The sequence below is a fragment of the Nannospalax galili genome, unplaced genomic scaffold (genome assembly GCF_000622305.1).
Source record: "Nannospalax galili isolate Female #2095 unplaced genomic scaffold, S.galili_v1.0 scaffold155, whole genome shotgun sequence".
In the NCBI taxonomy this organism is placed as follows: Eukaryota; Metazoa; Chordata; class Mammalia; order Rodentia; family Spalacidae; genus Nannospalax; species Nannospalax galili.
This window is the reverse complement of record NW_008339923.1, coordinates 5,206,430-5,227,879: the sequence shown is the minus strand read 5'-3', so window position 1 is coordinate 5,227,879 and position 21,450 is coordinate 5,206,430. Positions and strand designations below refer to the sequence as shown.

The 21,450-nt window shown below is 40.4% G+C and overlaps 1 protein-coding gene across 1 annotated transcript in view; it reads right to left on the bottom strand.

The window, feature by feature from the left end:
- Arhgap28 (Rho GTPase activating protein 28) overlaps positions 1–16,821 on the bottom strand; it is a 195,325-nt gene extending 178,504 nt beyond the window's left edge. Inside the window, exon 1 of the mRNA XM_008834652.3 lies at positions 16,567–16,821. Coding sequence (XP_008832874.2) covers positions 16,567–16,742 — 176 coding nt within the window. The 5' untranslated portion in view covers positions 16,743–16,821. The remainder of the gene's footprint in view (positions 1–16,566) is intronic.
- Positions 16,822–21,450: the final 4,629 nt, after the last annotated feature.

Sequence of the window (21,450 nt, the reverse complement as noted above, 5' to 3'; positions counted from 1 at the left end):
TCTTCATGATCTACCTTAAAACCATCTTTTATACTCCAGGGAATAAATAGACTGAGCGAACACGGGAATGCAAGAAACAAACAGCCAGAAGATTAAAAAGTTTATTTAATTATATGGATTTTAACCCAATCACTCTTAAGCCAGATTAAAAAAGCATTGAGTGAAATGGTTTGGTCAGGGGCTGGGGGCGGGGGGGAGTGTGACAAAGAGAAGGAAGATGCCCAGGGGCAGGATTTGGCTAACTGAAAACAGTTCCTTTCTAAAGACACTCTTTAAGGCCCTCTGAGCAGCAAAATATTTCCATGAATTCTTAAGAAAATTGATGCTAACTGTTAAAACTTGCATAGTAAGAACTTTTAGAGCAGTGGGATCTGGGGAGTATCATGTTTGTTTAGGACTGGTCTAATCAAAATCTGCCGCGCTGGGGCTTCTTATAAGCAATGACTCATGTTGTTTTAGCTGGCACTGACTCACAGCCTGGAAAAGCATGACACAGCTTCAAACAGGCAGCGGATGGCCACTGTCTTCTAATTACACGCTGCCAGCAGCTGGCAGAGTGGGAGTCCTCCAGTGTGGGACTTTCTGCAACTAAGCACAATGCGGATTTTATAGAAAATAGTTGCCAAGTGGACCTTGTAATTCCAGAGATGCATAAAGGAAGAGGGAGCGGAGTTTATGTTAAAAACTGGAGGGTGAAGCATCCTCACCCTCGTCCTCATCCTCATCCTCATCCTTGCTTGGGTTTCTAAAACAACATCTATGGAAATTTTCAGTCAGCTCTTTTCCCCATTCATTGCTTACTCTATTGAGGTCAGTAAGCGTTTTTCTTTCAGATGCCAATGAAAAGTCACAGCAAGTTTGTTTTCAGACTCTGAGCTACACAGGGGGAGATAACATGCATGCATACTTTCACAGTGTTGGAGAGGAAGCTAAGGAAATGCCATTGTCACTGACACTGCCTCTTTCTAAACCTTGGTGTTTCCCAGCCAGGGAGCCCAGTTTCTCTCTTCTACATGATCCTTGCTCTTGGCCGGACTGAGCTTTTTAAGACCATATCATGGGTCTGAATGGATGCTGTGGTGATAGGACTGGGTGACTGGGGTCAGCTGAAGGAAAGTCAGAGCCTGGCTCAATAGGGATGCTATTCTCTAGAAGCCTCTAGACAGACACTTCTTGCTTTGTCTCCCATTTTGCCACAGAAGTTGTTCTTGCCATTCCTGCAGTCATCCCTGACTGGTCTTTGGGAAGCTTGGTTCCTGTAGGCAAGATATTCTAAATTCTCTGGCTGACTAAGAACACAGGGACATAGCAGTTAGCAGGGAAGCCCACACTACTGTTTACAAACAACTAACAGAACCCTCCAATCACAGGAGCTCTGTTGTGTTAACTAAAGTTTATCCAAGCGAATGCCTTGGAAAATAAACACAAACAACCAGAGTCTGGAGATGATCTGATTCTGGCCTCTCCAGAAGATTCAAAACCATATGTAGCCCTGGCTGGTCTGGAACTCACTATGTAAGTCAGGCTGGCCTCGAACTCAGAGAGATCCACTGCTTCTCCCTCCTGAGTGCTAGGATTAAAGGTGAGCACCACCATGCCTGGCCCTGGGGTTAGTTTTCTAAATGGGAATCTTTGAGGTCCATCCCACATCAGCATCCTCCAGGCTCTCAGGATCATTGATGGATAATGGTTGTGATTAGGCTTACACTAGGGATGGCATTATACTAATTTTCCAGAAAGATTTATAACAGAACATGTCTCCACAAAGTCACAGTCTAGGAGGACCTAGCTTCTTAAACTATGTGAGGTTGCATAACTGTGTATAGGGGTTGTAAAATACTGTCAACAGTAAAAGGTGTCTGAATATCCTGGAACCAAAAATCAATTCAAAATCAAACATGCAGTGAACCATAGATGTTTCTGGAACAATGGGCCATATTGCACCACATGACTTCATTATGAATCCACAGGATCATTCTGCACTGTGCAGGCTGACAAGTCACACAGTGCTGACACAACCACTGCCTAAAACACCATGGCTCAGATTTGAAACTGTTATACGTTATGAATTTCAGGGCTTTACTTAACATACAAAATTTTCTACTTATTTAGAAACATGATGATTTAAAAAAAATTTTTTTTAAATTTTATGTTCATGTATGTAAGTGTTGTACAATGCCCATAGAGGTCACAAGAAGGCGTCAGATCACCTGGAACTGGATTTACAGACAGTTGTTAACTGCCATGTGGGTGCTGGGAACTGAACCCAGGTCCTCTGCAAGAGTAGCCAGTACTCTTAACTGCTGAGCCATCTCTCTAGCCCCAGAATCATGATGATTTAGTTGGGGGTGGGGAGGAGACTTAAAATTTTCCTACCATCTTTCCCCAGCATGTATCAAGTTTGTGTATCTTTGGTTTGTATTGTTATAGAATGCTTGATTTTAAAAATTGCAACTTGGATTGCTCACTTAAGTTTAATAAAAGTATTAGCAATTGAATTTTGGCTTGGGTAAGGCAGAATTTCCAACAATTTCTGAAAGAGCCCTAAGCAAAGCAAACTTTTGCCATTTTGTACTATATATTTATGGGAAGTGATATTCTCACCATTAACGATTATAAAATAAAAATATCATTTGACTCTGAAATATGTTGAAGATGCTCTGTGTTCTGTAGTTTCAAATATCCAGCCAAGATTTGATTCTTTATGTAAAAATAAACAAGCATAGGTATCTCATTAGTGTGCAGCTTTGCTTTTGCCTGCAGTAAATGGTAATATATATAATATATATAATTATTTTAAGATTAATTCCTTTATGATTTATTATGAGTTAATGTTTGATTTGCATGCCTATCTTATCCATCTATATACTCAGGGCTGTGTAAAAAATTACTCAAGTGAAAAGGGATTGTGAGAGGAAAAAGTTTAAGGAGCCTTGGTTGAAGTCCTGTTGGCTTTAGATCAGGATGAGGTGAAACCCTGACTGAGTATCAGGAGAAAGAGTCCATTGATTCTCACAAAGTATGGCTTTCCCACTTGCTTCAAGAGTTCTTATCATATAAGGCATAATGAAAAGATTAAGTAAAAATATCTTTGAACCATAGAAGTCTATTTTAGAAGCTAAAGAAATCAATTAATAAAACTAAAATGAAAAGATCTAAGATCTAAATTCTATAAGCATACACTTAAGGATTAAAGGATTGGAAATTGCCCTTCTTCCTTCCACTGTGAAAAAAAAATGAGGAAAAACAAATTTGCAAGATTTCATGTTACCTATTGCTCAGTTCTTACTTTCTTTGTTCATTTTAATCACTTTTATGGAAAATTTCAACTAAATATTGTTACCTATGTAAAACTACACTAAGGTCAAGAATCTAGCTCTTAAATGGGAAAGGGGTTCCTGTTACTCAACTTCATTCGCCTGAAAGCAAATCCCAAATAAATTATTTATACCCACTCAGACTTAATCCATTAACGCAGATACAGTGGCTGGTGAAATGGTTCAGTGGGAAAGGTTTTTGCCCTGTAAGCATCAGGACTGGAGTTCAGAGCATGGCAACATAAAATCCTGAGAGTATAGTGGCCCACTTATAATCTTGGGGCTCAGGAGGTAGGGGTAGGGGATCCTGGAGCAGACTGGCTTGCTAAAGTAGACAAATCATGGAGCTCTGGATTTAGTGAGAGACCCTGCCTCAGTGTATGCAGTGGAGAGCAATCAAGGAAGACCCCCCCAACTGACATGCATACACACAGACATGCACAACATCACCCACGCATCACACACACACACACACACACACACACACACACACACACACACAGACTAAAAGCATTCATAATATGAATGATTAAATCAAAGCTGAATATTCATAACACCTATCATTTGAACGTTGCTACTGGTACAATAATATCTCCTTTGCTCTCAATGAAGCAATCAAATTGAGGCAGAAAATGGTATAGGAATAATATATTAAGCAATGTTACAGAATTGTAATAACAGGTTGGAAGCACATGTTTTGGAAGGAGACTAGCCTTGGCTCATGGCCTTGCCGTGTGGTCCTGGGTGCGTGAGTAGCTCCCTGTGTCACGGGACCATGGTAAGGTAAACAGGACACAGCACCTTAAGCTCTTAGCCTGGGGCTTGCCCCATAGTAAACTCTTGGCAAAGCTAGGGCTGACTCTCGTGACTGATTGTCAAATGCTCATTACAGCTGCAGTTTATAGTTGTGATGGGTAAAAACTGTTCCAGTTACTTCCAGAAATAAGTTTAGTTTTACTTCTTTAACAGCACCTATTAATCCTTTTTTCTTTGCTTTGTATCTAGTGCTACTTGAAAACAGCTTTAGCCCTCACTCTAGCATATTAACCCTGCCTACCTTGTGAACTTGATTTTTTAAAGTATTTTATTTATAACTTTTTATTTTATGTGTATGAGTGTACCGCCTGCATGTGTGTAAGTGCATCTGTGTCGTGCAGTGCCTGCAGAGGACAGAAGAAGGCATCAGACACACTGGAACTGGAGTTAGAGATAGTTGTTAACTAACGTGTGGGTGCTGGGAATTGAACCCAGGTCCTCTGCAAGAGCAGTCAGTGCTCTTAACCACTAAGCTATCTCCCCAGCCCTGTGAATTTGAATTTTTTAAGCAATGTAGTGAAGATGAGGCAAAAGTAGGAAGGGAAGAACCAAATACTACATCATTAGTTATAAGGTCATTTTTCAAATTTCTACTTTTTTCTAGAATCTGTTATATTCTCCACTTATCAATAAAAGAGTTAATGAAAGCCAGGTGTAGTGGCACATGCTTGCATTCCTATCAGAGGCAAAAGGTTTGTGAGTTTGAGACCAGTCTAGTCAAGAGTACTATACTGAGTGAGAGAACCCAAACCTAGAAAGACAAATGCTGCATGTTCTCTTATTCGTGGATCCTAGCTCTGAACCTTTAGATTCTGGATATACAGCCTGAAGTAACTGCAGAAGCCTGGAAAGTAGAAAGGGACCACGGGAGAAGGGAAGCAAATGAGCTTTAGAGAGGGGGATAGCAGAACACGGGTGCTATGAAGGCAAAGAGAGGAAAAACAGGGGTTGGGGAGGGAGGAAGAAAAGAAAAATAACACTAAGCCATAGAGAAGCATATTATTTTCTAAGCATATTTAAAAACACATGCATATTATATATAGTTTAAATGGATTTACACCATATGGTGTGATAATGCTCCCCCCGAAAAGCCATAGGCTATCTAAAAAAATGTGCAGTTCCAGGCATGGGAAACCACTGAGCTGTTGGTCAGGGGGCTGATCCAAGAGACTCCCCAAACAATATAGGCTATTGCCATTGCCCTTGGTTGCATCATAGAAATTGAAGTTAAGATCCTGTTGCTGAACACACCAGACACATAAGACACAGGACTTGGAGGAACTGAGCTGGAACTGACCTAGAAGCGTCATCCACAACAATGACTGGCCCAGCAAGATATCCCCAATAGTGCAATAGTGGCATTTTTATCTTGGGGGTAACTAACAGCTATCTAATTGAATTAAGACCTGCTTAATAGGAGGAAATTCATGCTTGGTACTGTAAACCTAGAAATATCCATGGCCGGAGAGGTTGTAGACCCCACAGAAGAACCGATTACTGCCATTTTCCTAAAACAATACAATTTCTAACTGTATTCTAAATACTTAACCATATACCTCAGGTAAGTATACCTCATCAAAGAATCATCTTTTTACAGCAGACAGATTATATTACACAGGTAAAAATGCAAAGAATAAGTGATGTGGGATACCCAGCCCCAATTGTGACATCTACAATGCAACTCCTACACCTAAGGCTCAGGGAAGATCAGGGAAGAAGGGGCAGACAGACTGTAAGAGCCAGAGGACCAGGACACCAACTGCAAGACACTGTTTTCCAGACATGACAGGAATGTGACACCCATGAAACAACAGGATTGCATAAGTAAGACCTGTATAAAGCCCACACCTGTCAACATGCCAACCTGGATGGGGGAAATTTCATAAGGCCCTACCCTAGATGAAGAGCTACAGGAAATCAATAGCTGCTAAGAGTGGGTGAATCTATTTTCTCCAAAGATGAGTCCCCTAATAGGTTATCTAATCCCAAGTGGTCAGCCCTAAATACATGTACATATAAGCAACACTAAATGGATTCAGTATGTTTATGTGTGTGTATGAGATTGTATATATGTAACAATAATAATTATAGAAGATGAGGTCATGAATTTGAGATGGAGTGAGAGAGGACATGGAAGGAGTTGGAGGAGGGGAAGGGAGGGGTGGAATGATGTAAATATAGTACTTACGTATGAAATTCTCAAAAACTTTTTATTAAAAAAAATTTTTAAGTAACACAGCAAAGAAAACCACATAAATGCATCAATGGACTTTTGTATAAAGGCAGATGCCTTGGTATGTGTTTAAAGGCAAATGTGTCAATCAATGTTTTCTGTGCTCATTTTCATAGATGAACAATAAGCAGAAAGCATCAAAAGAATTCATTTCCCTATACATTACAGATGCATAAAAGAAAATTTTGCAGCTGACCACCAAATTCAAAGCAGATATATAAAGATTTATCTTTCTACAGAAAAGATGATAAATATCACAACCCAGAATAACTAAAATAGTTCAAATAAATCCTAAGTGCTTGACAGCTTGAAAAGTCCTGCATGCTACTTTATCTTGGTTTCCAGTCCCTCCTTCCTGTCTTTCATGTTGCCTATGCAGTCACTATCCCCTTCATCCGAGGAATTCGGAGTCAGTGCACAGACTTAGTCAGTGTTTGAGAGTAACACAAGACACACAGCTGGTCCTGTAAGTGAGGTTTAGTACAAGTTCTCTCACCTTTGGAACTACCTGGCATTTGACACCCTTTAGATGGATAGGCTCTCTGTAATACTCATTTACTGAAGTGTGGTGGAACTCATGGGAATGCTCGTGAATGTGCCGTAATCCACCCCAACCTTTTAAGTCTATTTTTAATTCGCGTACAGAGTAACACGTTTCTTTGTGGATTTTCATACGATCTTAGTTTTGTTCGATTGTCTCCATTACTCTCTCCTCTCTCCCATCTCTCTGGCCCTCATCCCCACAGTACTTTTCCACTCCCAATATTTCCCCTTGCACTTACATACCATGTGCGTTCTACTACCTTCCCAGACCACTCCCTTAAGGCTTCTCCCCGCACCCCCATCGCATGGGCTCCTTTTTTGTTTGCTAGCCTGCACCTACCTACACTTATTCCCACATAAATATATACACATAACAGAAGATAGGGTCCATATATGAGGAAGAACGTGTGGCATTTGTCTTTCTGAGCCTGGGTTCCTTTCACTTAATGAGATTTTCCAGTTTCATTCATTTTCCTTCAAATTTCATAGGTTCTGTTTATTGCTAAATAAAGTTCCACTGTATATATGCACCACATGTTCATCATCCATTCATCTTGTTGATGGACATCTAGGCTGATTCCATTTCCCTGCTATTATGAAAAGAGCAGCAGAATAAACATGGATGTACAACAGCTTCTGAGCTATTTTTGTGTGCTACTGAGGTTTTGTTAACAAATGTCTTGCCTAAACTGTATCCTAAAGATTCCCCTATGTTTTTTCTTTAGCAGGTTCAATGTTTCCAGTTTAAATTAAGGTTTTTGATGACATTTCAGTTGATGTTCTAGTGAAGGGTAAGAGAGACGGATCTAACTTCACTCACTCTTCTTCAGCTGGATAACCAGTTTTGGCAGCACTATTTATTGAAGATGTTGCCTTTTTTTTTCCGGTACATATTTTTAACATCTTTGTCATAAATTGGGTGCCCACAGACTGTGTGGGTTTGTCTCTGGGCCTCCTATTATGGTTCACTGGTCTGTATGTCTGATAAACCCCTTTTTAAGGAGATGACTATTCAATAAAAATAATTTCTTTCTCTTCTCATTTTAGACAAGAAAGCAACTTGAAGTTTTTGTCTACATTATTATTGTTGTTGTTGTCGTTTTGAGACAGGCTCTCCCTGTAGCCTCATCTGGCCTGAAACTTGCTATATAGACTGGTCTGGCCTCAATCTCACACAGATCTGCCTGCCTCTGTCTCCTGAGTGCTGGGATTAAAGGTATGCACCACCATGCTTAGCTCAATAAATTATTTGCTTTGATTCACATCCTCCAGAAAGCCGGGGGCGGAGGGGATTAATGAGATGAAGATGGCTTGTACGAAACTCACCTACTCAAGTAACCATTGCACAGCAAAGAAAGAGAAAGTAGACACACTAAAAACTCTCCAAGAAACCAAAATAAAGGCTACCAAAGTCTTTAACAGAAGGTTTTACACTATAACCCTCACACAGCCTTATCCTTATACACAAGCTTCATTATCTAATCTAAATTAAATTATAAAGCATACTAAAATAACGTTGTTAGAAAGAAAAATAAAACCTTGCTGACAACTTTCAGGGCTGCTTGAATATGTGGGAAAAATAGCAACAATGATAAATAATAATTAAGGCTGACATGGTAGCACATGCCTGTATTTCCAGCACTTGGCAGAGGCAAGAGGGTCGCAAGTTAAAGTTCAGTCAAAGCTACATAAAGAGACACACTCAAAGAATAATAGTAATTTTCATTATCATCAATATTATTTAAATTATAGCAGAAATAAAACAATATAGGTTATTCACTCTAGGCAATCAATTTGAGTATTTTTTTTTTTTAAGACAGTGTCTCTCGGGGCTGGAGAGATGGCTCAGCAGTTAAGAGCACTAACTGCTCTTGCAGAGGACCCTAGTTCTATTCCCAGCACCTACATGGTAGCTACAAACCGTCCTTAACTCCAGTTCCAGGGAAATCTGATGCCCTCTTCTGACTTTCGCGGCATTGCATGACACAGGTGCACTCACATACATGCAGGCAATACTCTCATACACATAAAATAAAAATATAAAATACTTAAAAAAATTGTCTCTCCGGGTTGGAGAGATGGCTCAGTGGATAAGAACACTCAATGTTCTTGCAGAAGACCCAGATTCGAATCCCAGAACCCACATGGCAGCTAACAACTGTTCCAGGGGATCCCACAGCCTCTTCTGTCCTCCCTGGGCATTGCATCACATGGGTGCACTTACCTACATGCCGGCAATACATTCATACACATTAAAAAAACATTCCTGTAAGCTGCTGCTTCCTCTCCACAAGTAATATCACTTGCTTCCATTTACCTGTCTCTGCCTCCCAAGTGCTGGGATTAAAGGAGTGTGCCACCATGTCCACTTAAATCTACGTATCTTAATAGGTGCTTACTACTGAACCTTAAATCTTGCTGTATTTATTTATTTATACATTTAATTATTTATTTGTATGTATATATGTGGGGGCCTACATGCTCCACAGTGTGCATGTGGATGTCCAAGGACAACTTGCTGGAGTCACTTCTCTCCTCCTACTATGTGGTCCCTGGGATTGAGTTTTCAGACTTGGTGACAAGCACCTTTACCCTCCACGCCATCTTGTTGGTCCTCATGCTGTATTTATAATGACAATCAAGAAAAGATTAATTTCTACACTAGTATGGGTGCATTGACTTTTATTTTCATGTAAAGAGACTTAAAAGCTGAGTGTGGTGGAATATGCCTTTAATCCCAGCACCTGGGAGGCAGAGGCATGCGGATCTCTGTGAGATGAGGCCAAATTGGCCTACATAGTTAATTCCAGGCCAGCTGGGGCTACAGGGAGATCCTGTCTCAAAAAACAAAAAAATATTTTTTTTAAAAAATAAAGAATCTTAAAAGCAATACAAAGTCAACTGCTTAAATGGATAGAATTTATTCCCAAAATTTCCTTCTGGAAAAACTGTTCCCTTTCGCTTTGCTCCTTAGCATTTTACTTTTTTTTTTTTTAATATTTTATTTATTATTTTAATTTTATGTGTATGAGTGTATTGTCTGCATGTGTGTGAGTGCAATGCCGCAGAGGTCAGAGAGGGCTTCGGATTCCCCTGGAACTGGAGTTAAGGATGGTTCATAGCCGCCATGTGGATGCTGGGAATCGAACCTGGGTCCTCTGCAAGAGCAGTCAGTGCTCTTAAGCACTGAGCCATCTCTCCAGCCCCAGCATTTTACTTTTATTCTCAGCCAGAACTGATACCTAGGGACCATATGGTTGAGAATTAAGCATGCAGCAATTACTTCAGAAGTGAAATTGTTTGGTTTAAGGGTGGCGTGAGAAGATTTGATTATATGCAAATTTCAGTGTTTACATTAGCAGAACTACATTTGCAGATGTATAAGAAGCATCAGGAACACTGGTAAGAAGAGAGAGTACTTCCAGGTATCAAAACACTTGAAGAAATAAGAGAGAGTGAAATTCAAGTACAATTATAGTCTCTTACCAAGCATTTAATCTAGCAACTTTCCTATTTTTTTCCCTCTTAAACCTTTAATAAACCTTTGCTTCTAATAAATAAAGGAAATTTTAAAATTAAGGAATTTATAATTTTCATGAAATCAGATAAGATAAAATTAAATCATTTATTTAAAAGGTTTATTTTTATTATTTTTAATGATGTGTATATCTGTATGTATAAGGAGGCCAGAGGCTTCAGATCACCTAGAACTGGAGGTACAGGTAGTTGTAAGCCGCCTGATTTGGGTGCTGGAACCCAAACTTGGGTCCTTTGCAAGTGCAGTGTACACTCTTTACCAGGGTCATCTCGCCACCCCAAATTAAATCGTCTCATTGCAGTTTGTGTCAAAACTGAGAACAATGTGTTACATGATTATTGATACTCTGATTTATTTTGTAGAAGTGAAGGACATAAAAATAATAAAATCTGAAAGAATGATGAATATACATTTTATGTACATAAATTAAGTCAAATGGAGAAGGAATGAGAAAAAGTTCATCATTAAAACACCACAGTAGGGGCTGGAGATATGGCTCAGTGGTTAAGAGCACTGACTGCTCTTGTAGAGGACCTGGGTTTGAATCCCAGCACCCACATGGCAGCTAACAACTGTTCAGAACTCCAATTCCAGGAGATCTGACACCTTCTTCTGCCCTCCACAGGCAACACATGCTGGCAATATGCTCATACACATAAAATAAAAATAATAAAGAAAATATTTTTAAAAACCACCACAGTAATAAGTTTTGCTGTGAGGAACCATAGATAGATGTAAAATCAGTACAGAAAGGTTTAGGAAGAATATTTCCATAGTCTCAAACTGTTAATTGCAAAGGAAAGGATGACTTTGCGGTACAGAAATCAGAGGGTACCATCTTAGCCAGGTACTCAACACCAACATCATTATGACATCCTGGCATTGTGTACCTAACAGGATGGTCCACCATCATTTCCACAGAATTTTAAAAAATATTTTACTTATTATTTTATTTTATAGTATATTGCCTGCATGTATGGAAATGCACCCGTGTCATGCAATGCCTGTGGAGGTCAGAATAGGGCATTGAATCCCCTGGAATTGGAGTTACAAACAGTTGTTAGCCGCCATGTGGGTGATGGGAACTGAACCCAGGTCCTCTGCAAGAGCAGCCAATGCTCTCAATTGCTGAGCCATCTCTCCAGCCCTAGCTCTTCCACAGAATTTATATCAAAATGCATAACCTCACTGAATTAATAAGAAAACAGACCTGTTCAATTTGAGATACATCCTATGAAATCACCAACTAACTCTCAGAAAGTACCAAGGTTACAAAAGGCAGGCACAGGCTACTGTGGAGAGGTGCCTGAGAGTATATACCAAATTCAACTTGGATTCAACTCAACAACAAGAAAGTTCACTTCCAGCAAGAAAACTGGTCAAATCAGAACACAGCCTGTAGTTTATTCACTGCAGTATCATGGGGCTAATTTACTTAGTTTTGACCATGATGACTCTGGTTATATAAGATGTTACCGACTGAGGACTCTGGGTGAATGTTACTTTTGCAAGTTTTCTATAAATGTAAACGCATATCATGAAAACAAAAAGTTAAGAAAAAGCTACATGAAGTTGCTTCTAGAACATTCTAAACTTCCTGTGTGTTTGTGTCTACATTAGGGATTAATGGTCAGGGAGAACTGAGCAGGTTAAAAATGGATAGAGCAACTGGCTAAATGTTTAGCCAAATGACAGGATCAAAGAAAATATACCAGATGTTTCCCACCAGCTCTACATATGGAGGCACCTACACTCAGCAGGGGCCCTACTAAGAGGAAACCAGAGATATCAACTCTCCTTTCAACCAGAACATAAAAATGGCCTATAAATACCCATTCTCTTCTAAGCATCCATCTCTATTACTATTTCTGAATCTTCCAGAACAGGGAGCCTATTGTCCCCTAGAATGTGGTGTCCTCCTATGTGTGTGCATAAGTTCATATAGACTCACATAAATGTTTAATTAGTGAAACTTGGAGTGTTTACCTAATTTCAATGCAGAAAGTACCCCCACCCCTACAAAATACATCATTACTAAAAGTTATCAAATTTAGCCTTTGTTCAAAATATTTGCTTCCTAATTGTTATCATTTCTACTTTTATCAAGGTATTCTCATTATAAAGAATAGTTATGATTAAGACACAATATCTCCTTCCCAAAAGTTGGAACAGTACTATGAAAGGAGATTCTGTGGATAACCCTGGTTGGTGTCTATTTGTTTTTGAGAAAGAGCTGGGTTTTTTTTTTTTTTTCTCTCCTCTATTTTTGTCCTCTCTCAGGAAGTTTATGATACAACTAGAAAAACGTCAGGAAAAAAGGTCAATTTATATTAAGCCCTCCCCCCAAATGTTTACATCATTATTTGCATGTAACTGAGTAAATGCTTGAAAAACTAGACAAAAACCTTTATCTCCAGCTAATTTTCACTTTATAAGTGAAATTATTTGGAGTATTTGTCAATATTCTCTGGATCCTGACTATGAGCCTGACCTTTCTAAAAATCATGATTCTGAAGATAATTTCAACAATTTATTTTATTAGATCTAAGAATTTACAGAATCTTGCCTATGAACCCTAATTTTTAAAAAATTGTAATTCAGTGCTATAAGCACACATATATGGCTTCTGAGAAGTCATAGCAAAAAAGTCTTTGTAGAGTTTTTTTAATTAATTCCTAAAAAAAACCTTAAAAGACAAAATAACGTAAGAAAATGATCATAAGTAACAACCAAGTCTATCCACCTGTACTCTACTGGAATTGAGGAATATGATGATAGAGATCACAGAAAACTAAAAAGAATTCTAAATGAAGCACAGAGGAGCTCAAAAGGAATTTCAACCATCCTAGCTTCCCTTGACGACATGGGGAAGCAGAAGCTGTTGGTATTTACCAGAGCAATGCTTATCCTCAAGGTACTGACAGACCTTCTCAGGATGAGATGGATAAAGGATGATCTATGTACTAAAGGTCAAAATATTAACTTATCTACACCAAATATTGACTCTTTAAAAGAACTGAAATCTGGAGAGGACATACTAGCAACCAATCTCAACACAGAATCTTTCAGGTACCCATAATTCCCTCTATGGTACATTCATGTTTTGACTAGGCGTGGTTTCATTCACATTACATCCCACACATGTAGTTGTAACCCATCAATCAAATGCACTAAGAGCAAGCAATTTCCTGAATTCATCTAAATTCTGAGGTGGAAAACTGTAAAACTCTGATAGTCAAATGGATTCCTTTTTCTTGAAAAACAAACAGAAACAAAGCTGTCCTGATCCTGTTTAGTTTTCCCATTTCCCTGATAGAGATCCAAGTACCAAGAATGTCCACCTTCCTCTTTATACCAATGACATTGATCAATATTTGTGGTACTTCTGGATTGGCTAGTATTTTAAGCAGCTCAAGTCAACTGATCAAAGCCATGACACAAGTAATGGGCAAGGTCTGGCAATCTGATCCCAAGCCTCACAGGCACACTTTACTGGCTATTTACATTAACAAAAACAAACAAACAAACAAACAAATGAACAAATGGCAGGCCCCATAGGAATTGCAATGGGCATCTGCCTTCAATGTGGAAGAGCAAAGGAGAGAGAGAACGTTCCCTTATAGGAAGGAGCCCATGGCTGGTTCAGTGCAGTGCACAACCATTGCTATTCCTCAGCCTCAGACAGTGCTGGCAGCAGCATCAACTCCAGTTCCTATATCCTTTAGTTTTTAATGGGCAGCTGGAAATCCAGTTATACCCAAAGCCACTTGTACTAGAACTAGTGCCCTCTAATCCATTCTAAAAGTTCTATTGCTTCATTCTTTTTCTGCAAATTCCGTTGGTCTGTTCACAGTCTTGTGGCAGGAAGACCATCCCATGGGTCTTTCTGTCTCCAATGCCCTGATGTACTGCCAACACATAATGTGTGCAAATAAGCTGAGTCCAGCTGTTAGAAATCTCACCATTTTATCTTGGCCACTGTATAATCTTAGTAGGAATTCATTAATTTATTCAAGGAATATATTGAGCTACTACAATACATCAGATGCTGCTTTGATATTGGGGGGAAATGGACAAAATATAAGGATGGAGGATATATTATATTTTGCTGGGAAAAATAAGGCCCCAAGTTCAAAAATACAAAATCGGGTGTAATAGAAGCCTCAGAAGAAGGAAAAGATTTGCTTTGATTTCAACCCCTGCTAGCAAGAGCTAAGGAGCAATGCTACTCAGAAAGTTCAATCCCATAGTTCATGTTTCTAGGGACACAAGGCTCATTACTCAAGTAGGTTCCAAATATGTAAGAAAGTTTAAAAGAAATGGTATTCTTGAAAAATAGAGTGCTTTCTTCCAAAGTAGAACAATGCCATCTTGCTTCTTGGGTTGAAAGGAAGTATTGATCAGTAGCTAGTAAGTCAAAGGTTAATAACTGGGCCTGATTATTTCTGTTATCAGACCCATGATTAATGATGTAGTGTCCTCTGGTTCCTGGTAAACACAGGATCCTCTCTTTTCAAGGCTTTTACTAAGTGAGGACCAAGAAGTTAGGCTATTCTTCCATGATTCTGTTGTGGGAAGTAGGGACCACCTCCATCTCCTGCCTCACAGGGGTTAATAACAAAAGTTCCTACAGAGAGTGCAGGGGAGTCACCAAAATTACAAACCTGGAATATAAATCTAGTTGGCAACTTATGATAAAACACCAGTTATGATATGCAGCTCTCTAGCTCTTGTGTATTATCATTCCACAAGACCACATGCTGAGCTAATAAAACTTCTCCCTCCAATTTGCTTTGGAAACCGATATCATTTCAGATATATCTGGCTGGTGCCCCTAGACAGCTGCTAGGGCTTATAAACAGACAGCTACACTCCAGCCATTTAGAAAACACACAAACCTGGTGCTTGCCTTGCATCAAATCACATCTCTTTACTTAGTTAAAGGTGGTTTTTAAATGAACACATTCTAAATACAAAGGAGAGTTTATATCTTCAAGCAGCCTTTAAAATCATGTACAAGACTCCTGCTTCGAGAGAAGACTGGTTAATTTCTCACTGCCTTTATAAAAATGAGATTTGACTCAGTCTGCTGTCTTTAGAAGAAACAATTATTTCTTTGTTAGCCAAGCCCAACGAAGATCCTAAGCCAGTGTGGTTTGTAGTCAAAAGCATATTCCCTGACAGAGTCACCAATCAATTAAATTAGGAAACAGAAGTAATTAAAATCACATAAAGATGAAAGTGTGAGAAAAAAAATCATTGAAAATGATTGTGACATAAAATGCAATGAAAACAGATTAACTCAAGACATACCAAAGTGCCTGCTTCAAATAAATAAATTAAATTAATTAAATATATCAGCAAAAGCATTCATCAATGTATTCATAGCACATCACCACATTTGAACAAATCAAACTTCCTAAATATGTGTCAGGTATCAATCTATGTCCCTCTTGTAATATTTTTGCCATTCACCACAGCAGTTTTGCTGTACTTAATGGAGGTCTAATTGGCCTTGATCCTCCCTTGAACAGATGGACACTGTCAGGGCAGTGTGACCCAGACCACCGACTTACTAAGTGCACATGGTGAGGTAGTTATACGCCTCTAATCCAAAGAAATAGAGTACATTTATGGTATAGATTCGACATTAGCAAACATCAAGGGGCATCAGTGTATTTATACAATCGAAGATAAGTAACACTTAGAGTGAAATTGTTAAAAGTCTACTGAGATTTCCTTTTCTAGAGAATCTCTCAAATCTCTTAAGTTCTCAGTAGTTATCTAAGTATTTTGAGAAAACTTTTTTCTCTTCATCTAACTTGTGTTTCATTTTAAATGATACTTTAAATTTTTTCAATACTTGGAGACTTCAGGAGAAATGAGGTATGTGTCTAACTTACACAGTTTATCAAGAATACAAGCCCTCCTCTAAACCTCTGCTAGCCACTGACTTTTGCCCTGGCTGGGAAGAGTCATTCATTTCCCATTTCCAATCAGGACCATACAAAGAACAGACTCAGTTCTCCCCAAAAACTCAGTCCAGAGCCCAGCAGAAAGCGCGGCTGCGGGACATGCCCCCCGCCCAGCCCGACGCAGCCCTCGGGAGGCTCCGGTACCTGCTGAGCGGGTGGCTGGCGGCGGCGCGGGGCGCGCAGCGAGGCTCAGCGCTGGGCGGCTGCGAGCGTGCGTACGAGTGGTAGGCGGTCAGCACCACGCCGCCCGAGTCCTCCACCTCCATCGTCAGCCGTGCATGTCTCCGCGCTGGCCCCAGAACAAAGACCGGGACCAGCATGGACCAGGGCGCAGGGAGCCCTCTGTCACCAGCCCGGCCGGGCGCCCAGCCGCGCTCTCCCTCCGTAGGGGCAAGGGCCCCGCCCGCCCGCAGGCTAATTAGCATGCACTGAGGGCCACGCCCAGGAGAGCACCCAGGAGGATTAGTTTATGATATGGCCACACCCCCGGGAGCACAACTGGTGGATTAGCATACCCTGAAGGCCACGCCCAGGGGCGTCGCATGGGGCGGGGCAGCGGATTCTAGAGGAAACTGGAAACCTGCCTGATGGTTAGGGCTCAGGCCAGCTGCTCTAGTAAAGTTTATGTTTTTCTTTCTTTGGGATTGGAATAGGGTCTTGCCCCGTCCCCCCCCTGCCGTAAAGATGGTCGTGTCCCCTGCCACTCTGACATGCAGATACTCGTGTCTCCTGCACCTTCTGACGTGCAGATTGTCATGTCACCTGACCCCTCTAACGTGCAGATTGTCATGTCACATGCCCTCTCTTTTGGTTTTTTTTTTTTTTTTTTTTTTTCCTCTTCTCACCCTTCCCCCTCGCCCCGTTCAAACGGGAGGCTTATTCCATGGCTAGGAACATTTCCTGCCTGGCAGTCAGAAGAGTCAGAAATCATGCCTTAGGCAGAGGGAGAGAGGTCAGGTCTGAAGTGGGTGCTCTGGGGAAGAAAGGGAGAAAAAGTGACACTCTTTTATTTAAAGCATCCACATCAAAAATTGAAGGACTGGATTGCATTGCCGTTTACTAGTCAAATTTCAGTAAATCTGATTTCCTTTAGGCCCAAGTAATCTGTTAGTGCAAGACAGTACTTCCCTTACCTTCAAAGGCCACACTTACCTCATTCTTGCATTGCATTCCTCCACCCAGTCCTGATGGTATTGACAAATACTGTTTCCTGCCTGTCTGAAAGTCAGACTTGATTGCCATGAGCTTAATGGATGGTATTTCCAGTTGGCTTTTTTTATGAGGGGAAGGCGTGGTATAAATAAACACATGCTCACAAATATATAGCATATCCCGAAGGCCATGCCCTAGGCCTCAAACCCAGGTGATTAGCAGGCACTGAGGGCCACAGTAATAATGGAAATGTGACGTCTTTATAAGCAATTAAAAATATGACCAAAAGAATGCCAAACTGGCCACGTGATGGTATTTCACGCACAATGTGTTTTATCCTCTGTTTCTGTCATACATATATCACCACCCCCAAGTTGGAATGAAAAGAGAAGTTCCTTTGCTCCTAGGATGACCCAGATCCAGCCACTAGGTATCTAGGAATCTCTGTCCTTTGCTCTGTGACCTGGGGAAATATCATTCATCTTCTGGGGCAAGAGGCACCAAGAAATTCATTCCTCGTGAATCTTGGTTTATTTTTTTCCGTCGCTGCCTCATCTTGTTAAAGGGAGACATTTATTTCTGCTACACTTTCAGAAGCTAGGGTAGTATAAAGTTTTTATCCAGAAAACATTGAAATGTTTTACTTATTAATAAGCAGTGGACTAATAATAATGACTAATATTTACTAAAATATTCACATTGGAATTTCTCCATTAGTGTTTTTCACATTCCATAAAGTAGGTTGTATTAGCATCCCGATTCACGGGAAAGGCACATGCAAAGAACACCTCATTTTCCAAGAATTTAGATAAAAAAGAAGCTTTTTAAAAACTTATTTAATATTTCTATTGATTCTTCGAGAATTTCAAACACTGCATTTTGATCCCATTCAGATCCCTTCCCCCATTTCCACTCCCACCTAACCAACCTCCCTGATTTTATGTCCTCTATTATTATTTTTGTTTTTATAAAGGCTGATTGAGTCTAATTTGTGTTTCCCAAGTGCTCGTAGGTGTAGGTCTATCTCTTGGAATCCGGTCAACCTACCAGGCTTCGCACCAGTGAAGAAAACTGACTCTCTCTCTCTCTCTCTCTCTCTCTCCCCCAGCATTTTCAATTGCCAATATATCCTCAGGGCTAGGGCTTATTGCCCACCTCTCCCATCCAGCCTGGGTTTTTGTCTGGCTTGGGTTTGCTGTGGGTTCATATGAACAGCTATCCTGCGGTGTTCAGACAACACAGTTTCCTTGTATTAATGCACCACCTTTGGCTCTGACCATCTTTCTGCCCCCTTTTATGCAATAATCCCTGAGCCTTGGGAAGAGAGCACTCCACAGTCTCTTATTCTCTGCATGTTGACCAGCCCTGGATCTCTGCATCAATTGCCATCTGTTGCAAGAAGCTTCTCTGGTAGGAGTTGAAAGATGCACTAATCTATGTGTAATCAATTGCGTTTCATGCCAAATACAAATATATTAAAACAAAGACAATACTTTCTCCAAATGTGGAAGAAAGAGCTAAGTATTACTATGTATCTACATTATTGCATCTAAACCCTCAATGCCAAATGTTTCAGAATTTATATAGATAGACATATATGTATTTTTTAAAAAGATAATTTTACTTATGCACCATTTAATGTAAAACACCATAAACCTACTACAATATCAACAGGTGCCTGTGTTAATAAGTATTATTTCTAGGGCCAGGCATGGTGGCACATGCCTTTAATCCCAGCACTTGGGAGGCAGAGGAAGTGGATCTCTGTGAGTTCAAGGCCAGCTTGGTCTACATAGTGAGTTCCAGGACAGCTGGGGCTAAAGGGAGACCCTGTCTTTAAAAAGGCCAATATATATATATATATAATTTCTGCAACAAAAAGAATGAAAAATGACCCTGAGAATAATGAAGTCTATACATGGCATTAATTTTGTTAGGTCCAGTTTATTAAATAACATGTTTTGCCCTGAAACATTTTTAAAACTATAACTTTTAAAGCTCTTGGGATTTTGGAATCACCATCAGAAATTAAAATAGTGAAATGTTTTCCGAGTGTGGAATTTCTATCTGGCATTCCCCCCGCCAATATTAGACTTACAATTTCAAATACCCGCAGGATATTTGTAAGTGTTCTGGCTATAATTCTGCTGCAACATGGCAGTCATGTGTCCTTTCCCTTTCCTCTATCTAAGCATCAGTCACCCTGTGCTCATTTTTGGCCCTCTCTCCAAGCACTACACAACTTGCCATTTGTCACTCAGAGTGTCTGCCCACCTCCTTCTGTTCCTGCACTAATGCCTGTTCTCCCATCATCATCTCTTGCCTCCTTGAGACAACCATCACAGAGGTGATGCCCCATCACCTTTCTCTTGTCACATTTCCTTCTAAAATGTGGGTTGAATGATTTTTCCAGAACATAAAATGCTCTCTTTTCAAAAGCCCTCAATTGCAACCCATTTGCTGCAAAATAAAGTCTGAATTCCTTACTGTGGCCTCTATTTATTTATTTTACTTTTTATGCATATGAGTGTTTTGCCTACATTATGTATGTCCACAAAATGCATGTAGTGCCTCCAGAGGCCAGAAGAGGGCATTGCATCTCATGGAACTGGAGTTACAGATAGTTATTAGCCAGTGGGGGGGGGGGGGGGGGGAAACCGGGGGCCCGAAAGAGGGACCGGGGGTTTTTTATCTCGGGGCCTCTCTCCCACCCCCAAAATTTAGGGGGGGGGGGGGGGGGGGGGCGTGAACCTGGGTCCTGCAAGAGCAGCCAGGGCTTTTAATTGCTGAGCCATCTCTCCAGCTCCAATATGGCCTCTCTATAATTTTCCTCACTTAATACTTTGTTGCCCCTCCCCCAGACCCTTACACAAGCCCATTCATTACCTGAGGTTACTTGGCCTCCCCATCTCCATCATGTTCCTGCCTGGAAATTCTTAGAAATCCTCTCCCCAGCATTGCCCCGTGAAGTTTCTTAGGTGCCCATCATTCACCCCACCTCCACCCTCTGTCACTTTCTGAAAATTACCTTTACTTTTGTTACAGGAATAGTTTCATCCTGCCATGTGATTAAAGTAGTTTGCCCAAACCATGCCCCTTTCCTCCAACATCCACACAAGTGATTATTAATGAGTCATGATCTTTTTTTTTTTTCCCTAGAACTGAGATGGAGCCAGGAAACCCTTAACAAAATAGAAGACCAAGTAGTAGGAAAGCTTTGAAGTGAAAATTCTTTGCTACCTCAAGATCAAGGAACTGTTTTCCAACAAGCTGGAGGCTTTACTAACCTGTAAATTGCTGGAAGGGCTGGCATCATATTTTTCACTTTATACTCCAGAGCCCCTCATATTTTGCAAAGCAGGCACTCAGGAATGCTTGCTGAATGAATGCATGAGTGGGTGAGTGAGTGCATTATGAGCACATCAGGGAAGGAGACAAAGCTCTTCAGGGAAGTACTTCTGATCCTCAGTAAAACCATTAAATGACTCATGCAACTTTATAGCACCAAAACAGAAAACAAACAAAAATAAATTATAGTTCTCTATGTAGTACCATTTCTCAAATATTTGTGTCTGTGCTTCTGACGTAAAAAGGAACAGCTCTTCTCAACATTCTTGAGTTTTCAGTTTTCAGAAAGATGCTAGAGGGTAAACACTGGATGACAGAATGTGCTGTGCAAGATGTTTCCATCAGCCCTTCAGACTGACTGCCCCAATGTCACCTCTCTGTCTAGGGCCTGTACCACCATTGTTTAAGGTCACCTGGAACCAGAAAGAGAAAACAGGAGATCTAGAGGGATGGAGGCAAGGTTGAGCACTGACTCCTCAGGGTTATTGGCTGGAGGTTGCAATCCTGACTGTTGTTCTCTGCTATGCT